Genomic DNA, 18,425 nt, shown 5'->3' with positions numbered 1-18,425 from the left:
TACAACAACATGTGACCGTGTGACTTCGGATTACCTACTTCTTGAGTCAACGCTACCTCAGTCAACAGGACTAGCATGCCCACAAAGCAACCTCTCAACATGTAAATACAATTAGCACAAAGTAAGCGCTGGATAGGTAAGTATATGGATAACTAGATGTTCCTCTTCATTTAATTCCACAATGACAAAATTTATGATTTTAGAGCCAAATATTTAAGTAAGCTAAAACTGTTCAATGTAGTCTAAAATTAATATTTAATCACAGATACTTATAAAAACTGTTTAGAAATTCGTCCCCAGGAATCTTACTTTTGCAATAAGCAGCTGAAATCCTTAATACTAATCCTTAACGAAATCTTCTTTTAAATACTTTTAAAAAATGTTCTTTTAAAAATAGCCACAAGAGGTCAGTCTTTCCTAAGACATAAGTTTAACATCCTGCAGTACCATGAAGACCAGCATTTTTGCAGTATACTATTAGCCATTACAAGTCAGATTGGAAAGCAACCTGCGTTAAATTCAGTCAAGTCATCAAATCTTTCAGGATTCAACAAAAAATTGCAGAAGATCATACTGATCACAAACCCACAATTTAAAAAGACTGCCATATATAAACTTCACTCGATTCTCAAAACAGGGTGTAGACAACATCTTTACCAACTCTAGTTGGGAAGAAACAAACTTACCAAGAAGTTGATCGTTCATCTGAAAATTCTAAAAATAAAATACATGGGATTTGGATGTGCAAACTGTAACAAAACAAATGGATGTAGGATTTCTTTTAATCTCATTAGATATATGAATCGATGTTTCAAAAGCCATCACACCACACAAGCTTACCTTGCCAACTGTCATTGCAGACACACAATTTTTCTCCGGTGAGATCGCAGTAACCATGATCCGGACTGCCGCAGTTGGCTTTACAGTAAGGAATATCACAAGCTTCACCCTTCCAGTATTTATCACATTCACAGTACACTTGACTTGGAACAGAAATACTAGTTGTACACTTCCCATGACCAGAGCAATTGTTAGGACAAGAATTGATTCTGTAAAATATAATCCATATAGATTCAAATTCAAAGTAATTAAAAAAGAATTTTGGTTGATATTTTGTAAACTTTATCACTTTTATGTTGTGTTTGATACGCTCTGTTAAACACAATTTCACAGTGTGACTTCAATTCTTTACTCTGTACCCTTTTATCCCTAATGCAATTCAGTTAATATTTATTTGCAATTAACCTTCATTCATTCAGTGAGTTTACTTTGCTACCAAGGCTCCAAACTTCTGAGGACTACACACTCAACATTTGCAGGATCTATACAGTTCCAAACACAATGTTTTGTAAAGAATTAAGTACTCAAATGTTTTGAATGTACATTTTACAGAAAATAATTAAATTCATGAAGACCTGAAACTACATGAAAAGCCAAGACTTAACCTGGTCATATAATAATATTTACATAGCACGCTATCACCTACACACTGTCACGGAAGAGAAAGGATGTTTACCAAATTTTATTTTAAAGCCCTTTAACCAATTATATTCTACTATATATTTATTCTTCCTTGCATACATACTTGAGATAAATCCTGTAACAACTTGCTGATTTTAAATTCTAATAGTCTGAAGATATTTAGAATATTTTATTCATGGTGGAAAGTTCTCTGGTTGTATCATACATTCCTGAAGAAAAGGAAGAAGAGAAGTGTATCGAGTTCCTCTGTGGCCATTTCTGCGAAAGCATCTGAAAGCATCTCTGGCTCCTTCACTTCACTGGAAGGGAGACTTCCAGCCATAAAAATTTATATAAAGTGTCAGACACATAATATATCCTTAATTAAAATGATTTTTCTTATTTTAGAGGAGACAGTGGTATATCCACTTACCTTACCTTTAGCCTCAATTTCCTCCTATGTAAAATGGGAAAAATACCCATTTGACAGAATTGTAAAGAAAGTCAAGAACATAACGTACATAGAGCATCCAGTTCAGTCTCTGGAAAGCAGAGAGACTGTACAAACTTAGTTCACATACCCATCTTCAAATTAGGAGTTAAATACCTTCAAGTACAGACACAGATGAAGACTCCCTCAAATCCCACACCCCTGCTGCTACCAGTTTCTCTACTTTGTACTTGTTTCTTTAATCATTTACCAACAATTTTAAATTTCATAATTAATTGTCAACTAAACTTGCTACCATAATGTCCTGAGACTTTGAATACAAGCTCAAACAGTACTTTGAGGCATATGATTAAGATTTTGTGTCACCTAGGAAAAGATCCTATAATTTTGAAATTTAACACACTAGCCTGCTCCTCATATAGAAGGCATTTATAAAAACAATTATTTGAAGTTATAAGAATCATTATAATACAAATTTAAAAAAAAAAATACTTACGAATAAAAAATGTTGAAACCAGTTAGATTATATGCAGCATCACTAAAAAAATGTAACAGTGCATAGCCAGACGTCGTGACGACTTCAGGCACAGTTTCATTTCCCCTGATTTCAGGGACTATCAAACCACTGTAAGAGAGCAAAATTGAATGTAATATATATTAATATGTATATGACTGTTAATCACATTAAAATTTACTCAAAAATATTCCTGTCAGAATCACTAAATATCTATAACGGAATAAGCAACTAGAGGAAGGATAAGTCTAAAACAAGCACCTCTCCATTTTTCACCCAATTAGCCCTCCTACTGCTGCCAATGGGCGAACGTGCATTCTTGTGCCACCACCCTCCTTTTCTTCCTTCACACCGTTTGGACTGCAGTGTCCATTTCTCCCTTTATCCTGTGATCCATCCTGTTATAATTACTATAGGGTGGTCTCTAACTCATGTGTAAACCATCTCGTAAAGCCATCTTAGACCCTTGCTATCTCCCTCGGGTTGCAAATTCTGATGAAGCTAAAAGGAGAACACTCCACACCAGCAAAGTGACTACAGTGACAATTCTAGTTAAACCTGTACACTTCCAGGACACTAATCTAGGTATTTTAGGTCATCTAAAAATATATACTATTTCTATTTCTTTCAAATTTTGCACACTTATACAAATTATAGTAATATTCCAAAAGACATTTAAGCTCATATTCACACAAAACTAACGGTGGGAGGGGGCAGATATAAATGTGCAAGAGTTCTGAGTCAGTAACCAGTTAGTAACTGGTACTTTTCCCTTTTTCAATTTCCTTATGCATGAGGAAAAATTACATATCTTCCTTTACTTATACCATACTACCCTCTCCAAATCTGTGAAAACATGCAATATGAGAAAAGAAGTTGCTGACAACAAATTATATTACTCGAAATAGTCCATCCTTTAGGCAATGTTAAATTTATGTGTAGGCATCACCAGGAACTGAACTCTCTCACTCAAACCATACTTGACAGAACAAAATGAACTATAATAATCAAATAATTTACTTTACAAACATTCTCAAAGCAAACAAATTAAAAAGTAATCGAACCTTAATGCTTTTCTAATTATTACTGCATCTACTAGCCTATGTTTGTGAAAGAACAAAAAATTTTAAAAGGGGACTGTCAAAAGAATTCTAATTCTATAATACCAGTCTTAGTTACATATATTTTTCACTATAGTGAGATTACATTGAAGTAAGTACATTGTTAAAAATAATATTCCCAGGTCTTTATAATAGATATAATTAATCTCTCTGAAACAAAGAACAGATATGTTTACTGGTTATTTTTAGGTTTTTTTAAAAGAATAATTTATTTAAAAAATAAATAAGAGAAATTTAATTAAAATGTTTATTTTTAAAAATGAACTTTAAAAGAGAGGGTTTCCACATCAAGCAATTTGGACCAACTAACCCTTCCACTGAAGTCAACTAGAAAAATGACAAATTACATTAAAAAAAAAAAAATCAGTTTGAAGGTACTGGAGAACTAAGAAGATGGTGAGCCCAGGAACTTGGTCTATTTCTCCTTATGGGCATTTGCTGATTTCAAAGTTGGAGGTGAGGTCTGAAGGGCTGAGAAACTGGGTTGTTTTACAGAGCTAGGAAAACAAAAAGTGGAACCCAGGGTACTTGCTTTGACCTGGGGCCCCAAAGACTATGAGTAAAAGTGAACTAGTAAAAGATCAACCCTCCAGAAGATTGCACTGCAGCTTGGACATGAATCACCTCAGTATCTAAATTCAGTTGACTGGATTGTTAGCGTTTCCAGGCACTCTCTATAGGAATATATTATCTTTCTAGGACTCAAATTATTACTACATGTGATTTTACAAACATGATGTCCAGCACACAATAAAAAAATAACACTTCTCTATTACAATCCATTCTCCACATTCTAAAGTCTTGCCTATAGAATAAAGTCCAATTTCCTTAGTGTGGTATATAAGAAAGTAATACTAATGATTAAGGGATTATAAAACCAGAGTTATTATTCTGACTATATTACTTACTAGCTAGGCAACTTTGAACTACTCACTGAATCTCTTTGTGCCTCAATTCTCCATTTATGAATGGAGAATTTAAAAACTCCATGGCAATAATATAATCCCTAACTAAAGGGTTACTGTGAAGATTAAATGAGTTAATGTATATAAAGAACTCTTGCATACTGCCTGGCACATAATAAGCTTCAGTAGATGTACTGATTACTGTTTATTGGGTAATCTGGCTCCTACCAATCCCTTCACATTTCCTATGATCCAATTACCTGTAAGTACTTATATTAGCCCAAAACATAATGTTCTTTAATGTGTCTATGCCTTTGTACATATGTTTTTCTCTATCAAGAATGTCCCATCTGGCCCCCATACTTTGCCTATTAGGCTTCTGCCCATGCTGAAATTCACCATGAAGAATTAGTTCTTCTAAAATCATACAGCACTCTTTTCATAACCTAATTAGAATATTGTGCTGGGTAAAAAAAATCTGTGTAGATGCTGCCACCGGTGCCTAACTGCTGTGTACTGATATAGCCTCCAAATCCTTGGAATTTCCCAAGTGACAGGAGTGTCTCCGTTACTCATGGGGAACTCTGATTGCTTATGCTAATGAGGTGACTCAGGATGGGAGCTGGCCACACCAGAAAGACCAACATGCAATTAAAGGGTTGAGGCTTTGAGCCACAAGAAACCAATCCAACTTCCAGAGAGAGGAGGAGGACTAGAGACAGTTCAACCTTGTGGCCAATGATTCAATCATGCCTATATAATGGAACCCCAACAAAAACTCTGGACACTTGTAGCTCAGGTAAGCTTCCTGGATGATGATACACACTGGTGTGCTGGGAACGAAACGCATCCCAAGGACAAAGAAGTTCTTTGTGATCCTCCCAGGCCTCATTCTATATGTCTCTTCACTTGGCAGGTCCTGATTTTTATCCTTTATCATAAAACTATAAACATAAGTATAGTGCTTGCCTGAGTTCTATGAGTCATTCTAGTGAATTATTGAACCTGAAGGGGAGATGGGCACCCCTAAATCTGCAGCCAGCTGGTAGAAGTGTGGGTGGGGCCTGAGGACCTCTGAACTTGCAGCTGGTGTCTGAACTAAGAGCAGTCCTATGGAGGGCTGTGCACTCCACCTATGAAGTTTGGCCCAACTCTAGGTAGCTGGTGTGTGAATTCATTGCAATGCCTGTATCTTATTCCTTACTATATCCTCCAGGCTTATGATGGTCTCTGGAACTGAGGAAGTTATCACATGTTTGTTAAATAATGTATATTTATAAAACTGGAATCACTCAAACACTTAGATTCTGAATTCGTAGTATTGTAGGCTTTTAAGTCAGGAGACTATCACTTCCTAATCCTGGCTCCACCATCCATTAGAAGTAAAACAATTTCTCTGAGTCTCAATTTTCTCAGCTATAAAATGGGGATAACAGCACTTCTTCCACAAGATCCTTGTGAGAATTAGATGACATTTAAACTGCCTAGTACACTGATTAGCATCAAACTGATACTCAATAAACATCTTTCCATCTCCTTCAAGACAGCTAATAGGAACACTTGCTTATGAAAAGTCAGTGGTTCCAGCTTCACAGTCATATACGAAATCCCATCCTACTAATTATCTTACAAAAGTTTCCTTTAGTATATCAAGAAAGCATTGGTAAGAGTGTTAATGGATCACTGTTAACGCAGTCATTACAACTATGAAGAAAACAAATGGAAAGACACACATCTAAATGATGGTCAATAGTGTCATAAAAATATAATAATGATAGCTGAGTAAAATCTAAATTGCTAAAAATTAATGTATGAACTCAGAATCTTAGTTAATTATCACAATGAATTATCTTACAATATAATTATTCATAAGACTCTCTTCCATTTTCTATTGTCCTTGGATAAAGGGCCATTTGTAGCAATCCTTTAAATAATTTTCAAACAACTCAAAAATCAAATTCTAGAATTATATAGAGCAACAGCAATATTATAGACTGTGTCTAAGATCCTAAAGAGTCACTGTGAAATATTCATTCAGAAATACAAGTCCTTACATGCCTATCTAAAAAAATAATAGTTTACATCCCTGATAAACAGAATATTTGCAACACAAATAGTAAAAAGAAAAAAGAAAATTTTTAAAATTTGAAGGTAACAATAAGCTTTTATCTTTATTCAAATTTTTAACAATGACAGAACATGTAAGCAGTATTATGGAAATAAGAAATACAAGGAAAATTTAATCAGTAACTCTGGTCAACAATCATCTTAGTTAAATTGTACATAAAATCAACATTACATGATCCTAATATTTCCTATGTCTGATATATTTTCTCCTATTCATAAAACATTTTATAATAATTTGCATTACATACATAAAAAAGATTTTTAAATTGATAGTGAAAATGCTGTAATTTTAAAAATAAGTCTACTAACAGTAGATATTTTGAAACAACCAAAACTCCCAAATTTTGAGAACTGAAAGAAACACATTTGTTATTAAACCATTACATAAAGTATAACGTAACCTTTTTTTACAGAATTGGAAATTTTATCATTTCACCAAAATAAAAAGACAACTATAAAAGACATATACATATGTCTATTATTTCCTTGTCACCTAGAACTCACATTAATCTATCCAATAGGTAGCTCTGAAAACATATTCAAATCACTTTAAAAGAATAAACTATATGCGGAAAGAAAGGATACTTATCAAGAAATCTACCTTTTTGAAAGAATACTTACTTATCTTTACTAAATCAAAATTTACACTATTATAAATACACTAAAGTTGACAGTCACAGTATGCAACATTGTATTATAACCATCTTAGAAATTAAGCAATCAATATCTCTGCTAAATTTATTTTAAAGCACAGAGCAGTATATATTTAAAAATAATAAATCACAGTTACTCTTCTACAACTGACTGTAAGTTCACCAATTAAATGCAATTACTCACCTAAGAACCGCTATTAAAGGTGCATATATTGAATCTCCATCATAAACATACATATGATCCCAGCTACATTCTGTTGCAAAATGATTGAATCTTAATCTTAACACTGCATTTGGACTGAAAAAAATATTAAAATATGTTTAAATTAATATATAACATTCAAAGCACAGTCTGAAAAATTTTAGGAACACTATATTAAAAACCTATTTATAGAAAATTTTCTATACATTCTTAAGTTACCAGTGTAAAAGACTGATAAAGAGTCTTCTCTAAATTGTAAAAATGAGGGATGCCTCACTGGCTCAATCAGAAGAGCATGCGACTCTTGATCTCAGGGTTGTGAGTTCGAGCCCCATGTGGGTATAGAGATTACTTAAATAAATAAAACTTTAAAAATAAATAAATGAATTGTAAAAACGACATACAACTTCAAAATCTATTAACAGACTGTATATATAAATCACCATTTTCTAAAAATTTAGTCAGCAGTAAATGTTCTATGTTTTGATTAAGGTGGACATTACACAGATTGTATACATTATTAAAGCCATGTTGAACTGTACACTTAATATGCATTTTATTGTATGCATATTATACTCGAATAAAGCTGATTTTTAAAATTCAAACTCAAAAAGTAACAACTCTTATTTCTACAAAACGTTTATTAACTAAAGGCCCTAATATGGTCTTGAAATTTTAATCAAAAGGTCTCAATAGTATATATTATTAATAAATAAACAAAATGAAAAAAGGGGGGGGCGCCTGGCTGGCTCAGTCAGTGGAGCATGGAGCTCAGGATCATGAGTTCAAGCCCCACACTGGGCACAGAGATTACTTAAAAAACAATAAACACACACAAAAAAACAAATTGAGACCATAAGTGTACAGAGAATTAATAACTTTTAAGTTCTAAAAAACTTTCTAAATAACCCCCACACAAAAAAAACATTTTCCAAATACACTTTTTAAAAATCATAAAATGGGGGGCGCCTGGGTGACTCAGTCGTTAAGCGTCTGCCTTCGGCTCAGGTCATGATCCCAGGGTCCTGGGATCGAGCCCCGCATCGGGCTCCCTGTTCGGCAGGAAGCCTGCTTCTCCCTCTCCCACTCCCCCTGCTTGTGTTCTCTCTCTCGCTGTGTCTCTCTCTGTCAAATAAATAAATAAAATCTTTAAAAAAAAAAATCATAAAATGGTTTAAAAATAACTTATATCAATTCATTTATGATCTATTCACAGTATGTTTAAATAGATCAATTCAATCTCAAGCCCTAATTACTGAAAAATACTCCTAAAAGGATAATTAACTCTCTCCTACAAAATGTTCTTTTTATAACACCCTTAAAACTAAAATGCTGAAGAGTATGAACCAATGGCATAATTCAGCATGGAATATTTTTAAACTTTCTATGGCATTTTCAAATTCCATAACAAGATGTTTAAAGCAAGCCAAAAATGCCTAGTTGATTTACTGCCACACTAACGTAATGCAAAAATAAAATATATGTAACAATTATCTCAAGTTAAGGGGGTACTATAATTTACATTAAATGTGATATCTAAAAGTTGTAAATCTCACTTTAAAATATTATGAATAATAACTGAATAAACTATAAGCAACTGAATAAGCTATATACCTCTAAAATTATACTTTAATGCTTTAACACTGGTATGATCATCTTCTTTATCATTTCAGAATAAAATAATTTAATCCAAATTATATACTTACTAGCCTTCAATTAGCCATGTGCATTTAGTTTTATATTTATAGTTAATTGGACCATCTGTTAAATATCCAGAAGGTTCTGTTAACCTAGAAAACAAAATCATGAAAACAATTACCTTAAAGTAACTTTAAAACATACAGTAGCATGAGAAAATTAAAAAGACATTTAATCAGGGCGCCTGGGTGGCTCAGTTGGTTAAGCGACTGCCTTCGGCTCAGGTCATGATCCTGGAGTCCTGGGATCGAGTCCCGCATCGGGCTCCCTGCTCGGTGGGGAGTCTGCTTCTCCCTCTGACCCTCCCCTCTCTCATGCTCTCGCTCTATCTCATTCTCTCTCTCAAATAAATAAATAAATAAATAAAATCTTTAAAAAATAAAAAATAAAAAGACATTTAATCAAAGGAATGGAATGTAGCATTTTCCAATAGGGAGAATTTATTTACAAATTAGGAAAGTTTTCAAACTGCCATATATCTCTCTACATCTCAAAAGAATTTATTTTGGATTTCTCTAAACCTTGACATATTTTAACTGTTCCACTTTGCACAGTGAAAAAATCACACAGAAAGACTGAACATTGTACTGATGGGTTTTATGTTTAATGCAAAAATAGATGAAGTTAAATTGCCTCTGTACAAAAATAAGATGGAGGCAAAAGGAAGGTCAAATGCACTTTAAAAGATGCAGATCAATGAAATAGAGAAATAATGTATGTACATACCACTTTCAAAGTTACAGCGTTAGCTATACTTGCTTTTGGGTTTGGTCTTAGCTTTTTTTAGTTCTCATGTTATTTATTCTCAAGTAATAAATTATCTATTTACTTATTTTAGTTTGAGTTAACACATAATGTTACATTAGTTTCAGGTGTACAACTCGGTGATTTACGAAGTATGTACATTATGCTATGTTCACTACACCTATAGTCCCCATCGGTCCCATTACATCACTGTGTTTGTTTTTCACAAACCAGGACTGCTGAGGTAGCTGTCAACAGATTTGACTGAGTTCGGCTACCTGTTTTATTATCATTTTCTCTTATCTACTTTATACCTAGTCCAAGAACTCAATCAATTTTAAAAATAGGATAAATCAAAGGTTTTATAATTATCTTCCATTTAAAACATTAAAAAAGACAATTAGAAAATTTCAGTTTTTAGAATTTAAAAATATTTAACAAAATCTCAAATCTACTTCATTTTGTTCTCCTTAGCTCCAGCTCAATTGTTTTTTGCCACAAAAAAACATATTTTAGGTAATTAAGATATATTCCCATTTAGCCTTTATATATAATATATATAAGTGTGTGTGTGTATATATATATATATATATATATATATATATATATATATATATGTCCACACATGCAAACACACACACACGCAAGGGCTTATCAGTCTTTATGTATTCACATATACACAAACACATATATTATACATAATATACACATACACACATAGATCGCAAGGTCATTATTTGTTCTAGATAAATTAAATTTTCCTTATAGTATAGACTAGTCTTAAGCACTCTAGGAAAAAAGCATTTCATTTATCTAAATCATGGGTGACAGAAATGTCAGTCAATAAGAATGTTATTTATAAGCCTTTTCATAAACCCTGCAGATTATTTTAGGCAATAGAGAGGCTAATTCATGCTTGGGAAAGTTTTTTAAGAACAGACAAATTCCAATACTCTCAAATTAGTGTAATAATAAATTGAGCATTTTCTATGCATCAGGATCTACTGTAAGCACATGTGTTACCTCACTTCAAAATCTCAAAAACCAGGGCACCTGAGTGGTGCAGTCGGTTAGGTGTCTGCCTTCGGCTCAGGTCATGATCCCAGAGTGCTGGGATCGAGGCCCACATAGGGCTCCCTGCTCAGTGAAGAATCTGCTTCTCCCTCTGCCGTTCTCGCTGATCATGCTCACTCTCTCCCTCTCTCTCTCAAATAAATAAATAAAATCTTTTTTAAAAAATCTCAAAAACCTTACAAAGTAGTAAGTAATTATTAATCCATATTACAGATGAGAAAACTGAGGCACAATTTAAAGAACAAGTTAAATAACGTGTCCTGATTTTTCCCTTCCAACAATAATAGATAAGGTAATTTAGACAAATTCTGCACTGAAAACAACTTTAAAAAGCTAAAGAAAGGGGCGCCTGGGTAGCTCAGTCGTTAAGCGTCTGCCTTCGGCTCAGGTCATGATCCCAGGGTCCTGGGATCGAACCCCACATCCGGCTCCCTGCTCCGTGGGAAACCTGCTTCTCCCTCTCCCACTCCCCCTGCTTGTGTTCCCAGTCTCACTGTGTCTCTCTCTGTCAAATAAATAAATAAAATCTTTAAAAAAAAAAAAAGCTAAGGAAAATTTTTAAAATCTTAAAAGCATCTTACAAGTAACAGAATGGTAAGATCTACCAACCCAAGACCCAGAAGTTGCAAATTCTTTAAGAGGCAGGCATTCAGAGCTGCTTTTGCTCTGGAGAGACTTGCCTATTAAGAAGACAATATCAAAAAACTGAGTGCTTTTGGCAGCCTGATAGAGGGAGGGAGAGAAAAGTTGAAGTCAATGGCCCATGAAAGGTAGGGGCTCAAACAATATGGCCCTCTGAATTCAGACACAGTGACCTGTTATTAGGGTAAGGGGGTACCAGAAGTAAACCATCCCTATGTGGACTGCAGCCTAGCTATGAGTCAACTGGATGGCAGAAAACCTCAAAACTTACAATTGGCTTAAGGTGATACTGGAACTGCCAGTATCCAAAGCTCCTAACAGAAGATACAAAAATACTCTCTAAAGAAAGATAACATTATTCTAGGCCTCAAATTATTTCTACCAATAATTTTTCAAGTAAAGTGTCTAACATGATTAAAGATACTAAGACATATGAAGATGCAAGACAACAAAGTAAGAACCAAAAGACAACAGGAAGAAACCTGAAGATACTTCAATTACATAAATTGTCAGACGTGTCCTATAAAATAAATTACTAAGCTCAAAAACACAAAAGACAAGATTTAAAATTTTGGCAGTTAAATGAAAACTGTAAAAAGAGATATTTGAAAAAAATAATAGACATACTAATACTGAAAACTACCATAATCAAAATTAAGAATTTGAGGCACAGGTTTACAGCACATTTAAACACAGCTAAAACAGGATAAGAGATCCAGAAGATAGACCCATAAAAATTTTCCAACCAAAGTAGGATGACTGAGAACTCAGCCCACTGGATTTGGGTCACTCCACCAGGTGAAAGTCCAACAACCTGAGATTCTAGCTGAGAGCAGGGGAAATAAAAATAGGGGGTGGAAGAACAAAACCTTAGATACCAATTATCATCTTGTAACACATTTACAGAAACAAAGATCATAACAGTTTTGCATAGTTTCTATTTGCTTGTTATGTTTATATCTTTTCTCCTCATTTTTACTTTACATACAAGTTGTTGTAAGTTAACTTTACAATTTAGACTTTAGATAATGACATATTCAGTATGACTATGACTGAATATGAAGAGTAATTAATACAACCAATCATAGATATAATGACTCTTCAAACTGTGTACTTCCTCATTTTGGACAAAGGGTGAGAACTTCAGTAGGAAGATGTATATCTTCTTAGAAAGAAATACAGTGTTGTTTGGTTGCTGGGGAATTCACATGTTTAGAAAGAAAAAAAAAGCTGAATAATCAAAAGGTAGACTGTGCCAATTATCCATTGCCTGTCACTTCAAAATCCACAGTTTGCCTACTCTGTGAAAATGGATCTGGGCCCTTTAAATATTTTTTCTTTGTCAGATGGCATGATGTTAAAGCGGTCATGCTTTGTCAAGAGAGTGCACTAAAGAGACTACAGGAGAGGAGTTTGGCTTCCTGGTTCCAGCGTACTTAGCAATCTCCTGCAGCTTGGCTTCTCCAGGACTAGCTCCTATGGAATGTGATGGCCAGCAACCCGGCCACCACCAGCTTCTCCCAGCACCTCCCCTCAGGCAATTTTGCAGCATGGTGCCTTCAGTGAGACCCCGCCCCATGAACAGCATTTCCCATCTTTCACTAAGATGAGCACGGCCATTGCCAAAGGGCAGATACCAAGCAATTTCTACCAGTGCAGCATGACATCAATGGTACCTTTCAGTGAGCCACAGCCATGCCCTCCCAACAAGGTCTGGATTTCAGGCCAGGAGGTGGCGGCTTATACGTAAGTGTTCTATCTCAACCGTAAGGGTAGTAATGGCTGCTCCTCATACCCACTATTTCAACATTGTTTGGAGAGCCCTTTACTTCTTACTAGCCAATTTCTCATTCTTCCAATCCCTGTTACAGTCAAAAGTTCTTTAAACTTTTCCTGCTAAAACTACGGTGATTCTCTTTTCTGACTGGACCCAAGTCGATCAATAATAATCAAGGATATGCAAAATGAAATCACAATAACATATCACCACTATGCACACAAAAAAATGATGAAAATTAAAAAGAATTATATCAAATACTGGCAAAGATGTGGAAAAGAGAGTTGTCATAGGAATAAATCAGTACAACTTCATAAAGTAATCTGGCATTATGTTGCATAGTTGAAAAGAGACATATCTTTTGAAGTAGCCAAAGGTGTTTTTGTACCACCTACCCCTATATCCTCTCAGATCGCCTTACTATTTCCATACACTCAGCCTGACTTCTCCAGGCAAGCACCTGCATCACTGCTGGAGGACTCCCCTCTGGCTGTTGAACTCCACTTCCTCTGCATGGGATGAGCTGAAAGTGCTTATAAATCAACATCCTCCCAGAGGTAGCCCCTAGCCAATGAATGATTTGGTAAGAGTGTAAATACCCCAAGCTTCCTTATCTCTTTGTTGGAATAATACTGCCGTGCATTTTCCGCCCAGTACTTCCTTGTGGGATTAAGCTCTGGTCGCCCCCTGTGGTAGCAGACTTGGTAACATATTTCTTGCTGGCTACTTCTGTGTACTTCTCTGTCAGCGTCCCTGCATCTCCCAAGTATACTACATGTGCTCAATTCTCAGTGTGAAAGCAGATACTTCTGCTTCAGGGTGGTGGAGGGGAGGATGACCAAACTAACACTTACCAGCAGGAAGCGTATCTTCGGAACAGGATTCTAGAGTTGGATCACTCACCAGGCAGATGGTAGACAGAGTGGTAATAACTCCTGACATGCTACAGCATCACAATGACTAAGACTTCCACTTGTGAGCTGCGATGGCATTCCAGTAGAAGGTTATGCACGGACAACAGTCTAATGCAAGAGCTCTAATATTTGAGAAGTACAGTAGCAAGGGTAATTATAAGGACTGTAGAATGAGTTCATTGCTATAAAAAGTCACAATATACACCAAGGAAGAAAACTGCAGCAGAGCGCCTCTATGAGATACCTGCTCATGAGCAGGTTTTCCCAACATCCTGTAAGACCCAGTTCACCAACGACCAATTTTAGATACAGTGTAAAAGTCAAGGGACTCTATAACATTTAAACAGAATTTCTACTCCTGAATCCAGAGGGAGGATCAAGCTGAAAAACGGCCCAGGATCAGATTGTGGAAAGGAGCAGAATTATAGAAAAAGTTTAATTCACAGTCGTGACAAAACTTCAGTGCTAAAGATAGTGCCCCTAAAAGGAAGTAAAACCCTAATACCTAGGAGGGTGCCATCTGGGTAGATGCACTTGAGAACCCTGCTAAGCCAGTATTTAGAGAGAAATTTTAGCTCTTGATGTGTATATTAGAAAACCGAAAATCAATTATCCAAGGTTATAGCTCAAGAAGCTAGAAAAAGAATAGTGAGATAAATCAAAAGAAAGTATATGGAAGGGAATAATAAAGAACAGAAATCTCTTGGGAAGCCTCAGTGGCTCAGTCAGTTGACCATCCCACTCTTGGTTTCAGCTCAGGTCATGATCTCAGGGTTGTGAGATTGAGGTCTGCATTGGGTTCTGTGCTCAGCAAGGAGTCTCCCTGGGATTCTCTCCCTTTCCCTCTGCTCCTCCCCACACTGGTGCATGTGCTCTCTCTCTCTCAAATAAATAAATCTTAAAAAAAAAAAAAGAATAGAAAACTCTTAAATAGAAAAGTCATACAGTAAAGGAAATCAACAAATTAAAAGCTGGCTTAATGAAGACTAACAAAATTAAGATTTCTCTAGCAAAACTTATCAATAAAAAAAATTAATTGCCATTATCAAAAAGGAAAAGAGAAACCTCACTACTGATGCTACAGAAAGAGTAAGACATTAAGAACAACTTCCTATCAAAAAAATTGATATTTTAGATGAAAGGAATACTTCTTTAAATAGTACAACTTGATGAAACCAACAGAAGAAATGAAAAACACAAATATCCTTCACATGAAAATCCTAAACAAAATATAATCAAATTTAATCTAGCACTTTATAAAAGGAATATATGTAACAGTATTGCTGACTGAGGTAATGTATAAAGACTTGGAGGCTCATGAAATAGCATTCCTATGTTGGGGGACTACAACTCATTCAGTGAATCAATGAGGAATGTCTAATGATGAGAATTGGAGAAAATAGATTTAATGGTTACTCGGATTGGTTCAAGAAAGGAACCATAAATTTAACTGCATTAACCCTTTGAGCAACTAAAATCTACCTAAAATTTTTACATTTAATTCATGAAATCATTTGCTGATATAGTATGAAAATCATCCCATGCCTAGCATGAAACCCCTTCAGAGCAAAAAAGCAGTCATACAGAAGGCATTCCTTAAAAACTCTGAAAGGCAAATACAAACAACCCTGCTGCATGAGGCAAAAGGTTATAGTGGAAGCAAACAACAGACATACCAAGAGCCTGAGAGGAAATCTGGGGAGAGATTCTTTGAAGAATTGGGGTACTAAAAAACTATCCAGTATGTGAGCCCATACAGGGGAATTGGGGAAGCCACATGCATCCTCAGGGGAAGACTACATTCTCAGAAAAGACCTGAGGAGACTCTACATTTTCACCTCTGGCTAACTTTTAGACTGAAAGCAAAAAGGAAATGAAGGCTAAGGCAGAGTCATAAACAACCTAGCTATGCACTGAAGGAGTGTCCCAAAAGAATCAATCTGCAAAGACTAGGAGAGTTATTTATTTTTTCCTTGGCTCCAGGCATTCAAGGAAATCTATGTCAAAACACTAGCTGACCACAAGCTAAAAGAACAGAGACTTTAGAGACCATCTGCAACAAAGAATACAGATATTACAAAAGTAGCTTAGAAAAATCATGAACTATAACCCACATATGCAAAAGAAAAACAAACTCTGAAGAGAGAGAAGACTCTAATTTCTAGACTTACCACATTACAATAATCAACAAAAAATTACCAAACATGCAAAGAAACAAAGTATGGCCCATTTGCAGAGGTCAGCAGAAACTGTCCCCATGGAAACAGACACTGAACGTGCCACTTCTAATGTTGTTTCTACAATGTATTCTAAGTTTCAAACAACTAATGTATTTTTTATTGTGGCACTCCTGTTCTTGATTTGAGCGCCATATTGACATGTTAATCTAGATCAGAGCTCCACAAACTACTGGCCCATTGCCTGTTTGTGTAAATGAAGATTTACTGGAATTCCACTACATCCATTTGTTTATACATGTCTAAGATTGCTAACACACTACAAGAGCACAGTTGAACAGTGGCAACAGAAACCATCTGGCCTGCAAAGTCTGAAATATCTATTATCTGGCCTTTTACAGAAAAAGTTTGCCAATCCCTGTCCAGATGCCTGTCACATGCCCATATGCCTTCAAATGTCTTATTTGGCTAAAACTGCCCAATCTAGAGTCCCTGATCAAATAAACATGCTGGGCTGTTTAAAATACAGGAACAGCAAACTATTAAGTGCAAGAAAACCAGCACAAACATTAAGCAAAACTAAAATTAAATCAATTGAAGTATAGTTCTCTATCCTGTCTATGAATACAAAATTTGATTAAAACATCACAAAAATAAGAAAAAATCAGTAGTTTAAAAAAAAAAGAAAAAGAAAAAATCAGTAGTTTTAATGCTACAAAGTCTCTGAGACAATAAATCCTGTTCATCAAAAAATATGGTTTTAGTGCTGACAATAACCACTCAAGGAATAGTTGAATCCACTTGGGGATCTTTATGCAGTCACCCTTGCAAGCCATCCTCATATGCAAGTCTTTTTTAGAAGAGTGTTTTTATTTATTTTTTTTAAAGATTTTATTTATTTATTTGACAGAGCACAAGTAGGCAGAGCGATAGGCAGAGGGAGAGGGAGAAGCAAGCTCTCCACCGAGCAGGGAGCCCGATGTGGGACTCGATCCCAGGACACCGGGATCATGACCGGAGCCGAAGGCAGCCACTTAACCAACTGAGACACCCAGGTGCCCCTAAAAGAGTGTTTTTAATTAAAATATTATTTAACAGTTCATACATTTAAACGAAATAAAGAGTACCTCTAGATTATATTCATTGGTATTAACTTTTCTTTCTCCTTTCTGCACAGTGATACATTATTGTATTACACTGTTGAGCTTGCATATCTTCTTGTTTCCTTCACAGTGCACTGTGCATCCTCCACTTCTTTTTTTTTTTTTTTTAAAGATTTTATTTATTTAACAGAGAGAGACATAGCGAGAGCAGGGACACAAGCAGGGGGAGTGGGAGAGGGAGAAGCAGGCCCCCCGCAGAGCGGGAAGCCCAATGTGGGACTCGATCCCAGGACCCCAGGATCATGACCTGAGCCGAAGGCAGACGCTTAACGACTGAGCCACCCAGGCGCCCAACATCCTCCACTTCTAAGTGTGCATTCTCCATCCATCTGACTCCTAATAAAAATTTAGGTGACCTCACCTGCTAGAGCAGTAGTCTTTAAACCTTAATTACATGCTCCCTTGTCAGTAAAAGTCTTTATTACATAATTCAAATATGTGTATATTTACACGTAAATAAACATGTACTATTTAAAATATTGTGCACTAGGAGCACCTGGGTGGCTCAGTCAGTTAAGTGTCTGGCTCTTGATTTCAGCTCAGTTCTTGATCTCAGTGTCGTGAGTTCAAGCACATTAGGCTCCATGCTGGGTGGGCATAGAGCCTACTTAAAAAATTTAAATTAAATTAAATATTGTGCACTATAAAGTATAAATTTTTAAAATCAAAATTAAAAACAACACTACTAGAAGTCCTAATATTTTCTTCCCACACTCCAGTAAGTCATCTTGGGTACCATCCCACTTTAGAGAACATTGATTTGTACAAGTCATATCTTAGCCAAATAGGTATTACCCCATGT

General features: G+C 35.5%; 1 protein-coding gene across 2 annotated transcripts in view; it reads right to left on the bottom strand.

Moving 5' to 3' along the window:
- ATRNL1 (attractin like 1) overlaps window positions 1-18,425 on the bottom strand; it is an 804,411-nt gene that overhangs the window by 755,734 nt on the left and 30,252 nt on the right. For both annotated transcript variants that reach the window (XM_064595308.1, XM_064595309.1), the window contains exons 2-5: window positions 9,141-9,224; window positions 7,417-7,530; window positions 2,409-2,537; window positions 841-1,049 (exon numbers count right to left, since the gene is read on the bottom strand). In XM_064595308.1, coding sequence (XP_064451378.1) covers window positions 841-1,049; window positions 2,409-2,537; window positions 7,417-7,530; window positions 9,141-9,224 — 536 coding nt within the window. The remainder of the gene's footprint in view (window positions 1-840; window positions 1,050-2,408; window positions 2,538-7,416; window positions 7,531-9,140; window positions 9,225-18,425) is intronic.

The sequence above is a fragment of the Mirounga angustirostris genome, unplaced genomic scaffold, assembly GCF_029215605.1.
Source record: "Mirounga angustirostris isolate CCGP_5_RB_7025 unplaced genomic scaffold, mMirAng1.0.hap1 SCAF_6, whole genome shotgun sequence".
NCBI lineage: Eukaryota > Metazoa > Chordata > Mammalia > Carnivora > Phocidae > Mirounga > Mirounga angustirostris.
The sequence above is the reverse complement of the archived record's forward strand: the minus strand, read 5'-3'. Positions and strand labels throughout refer to the sequence as shown.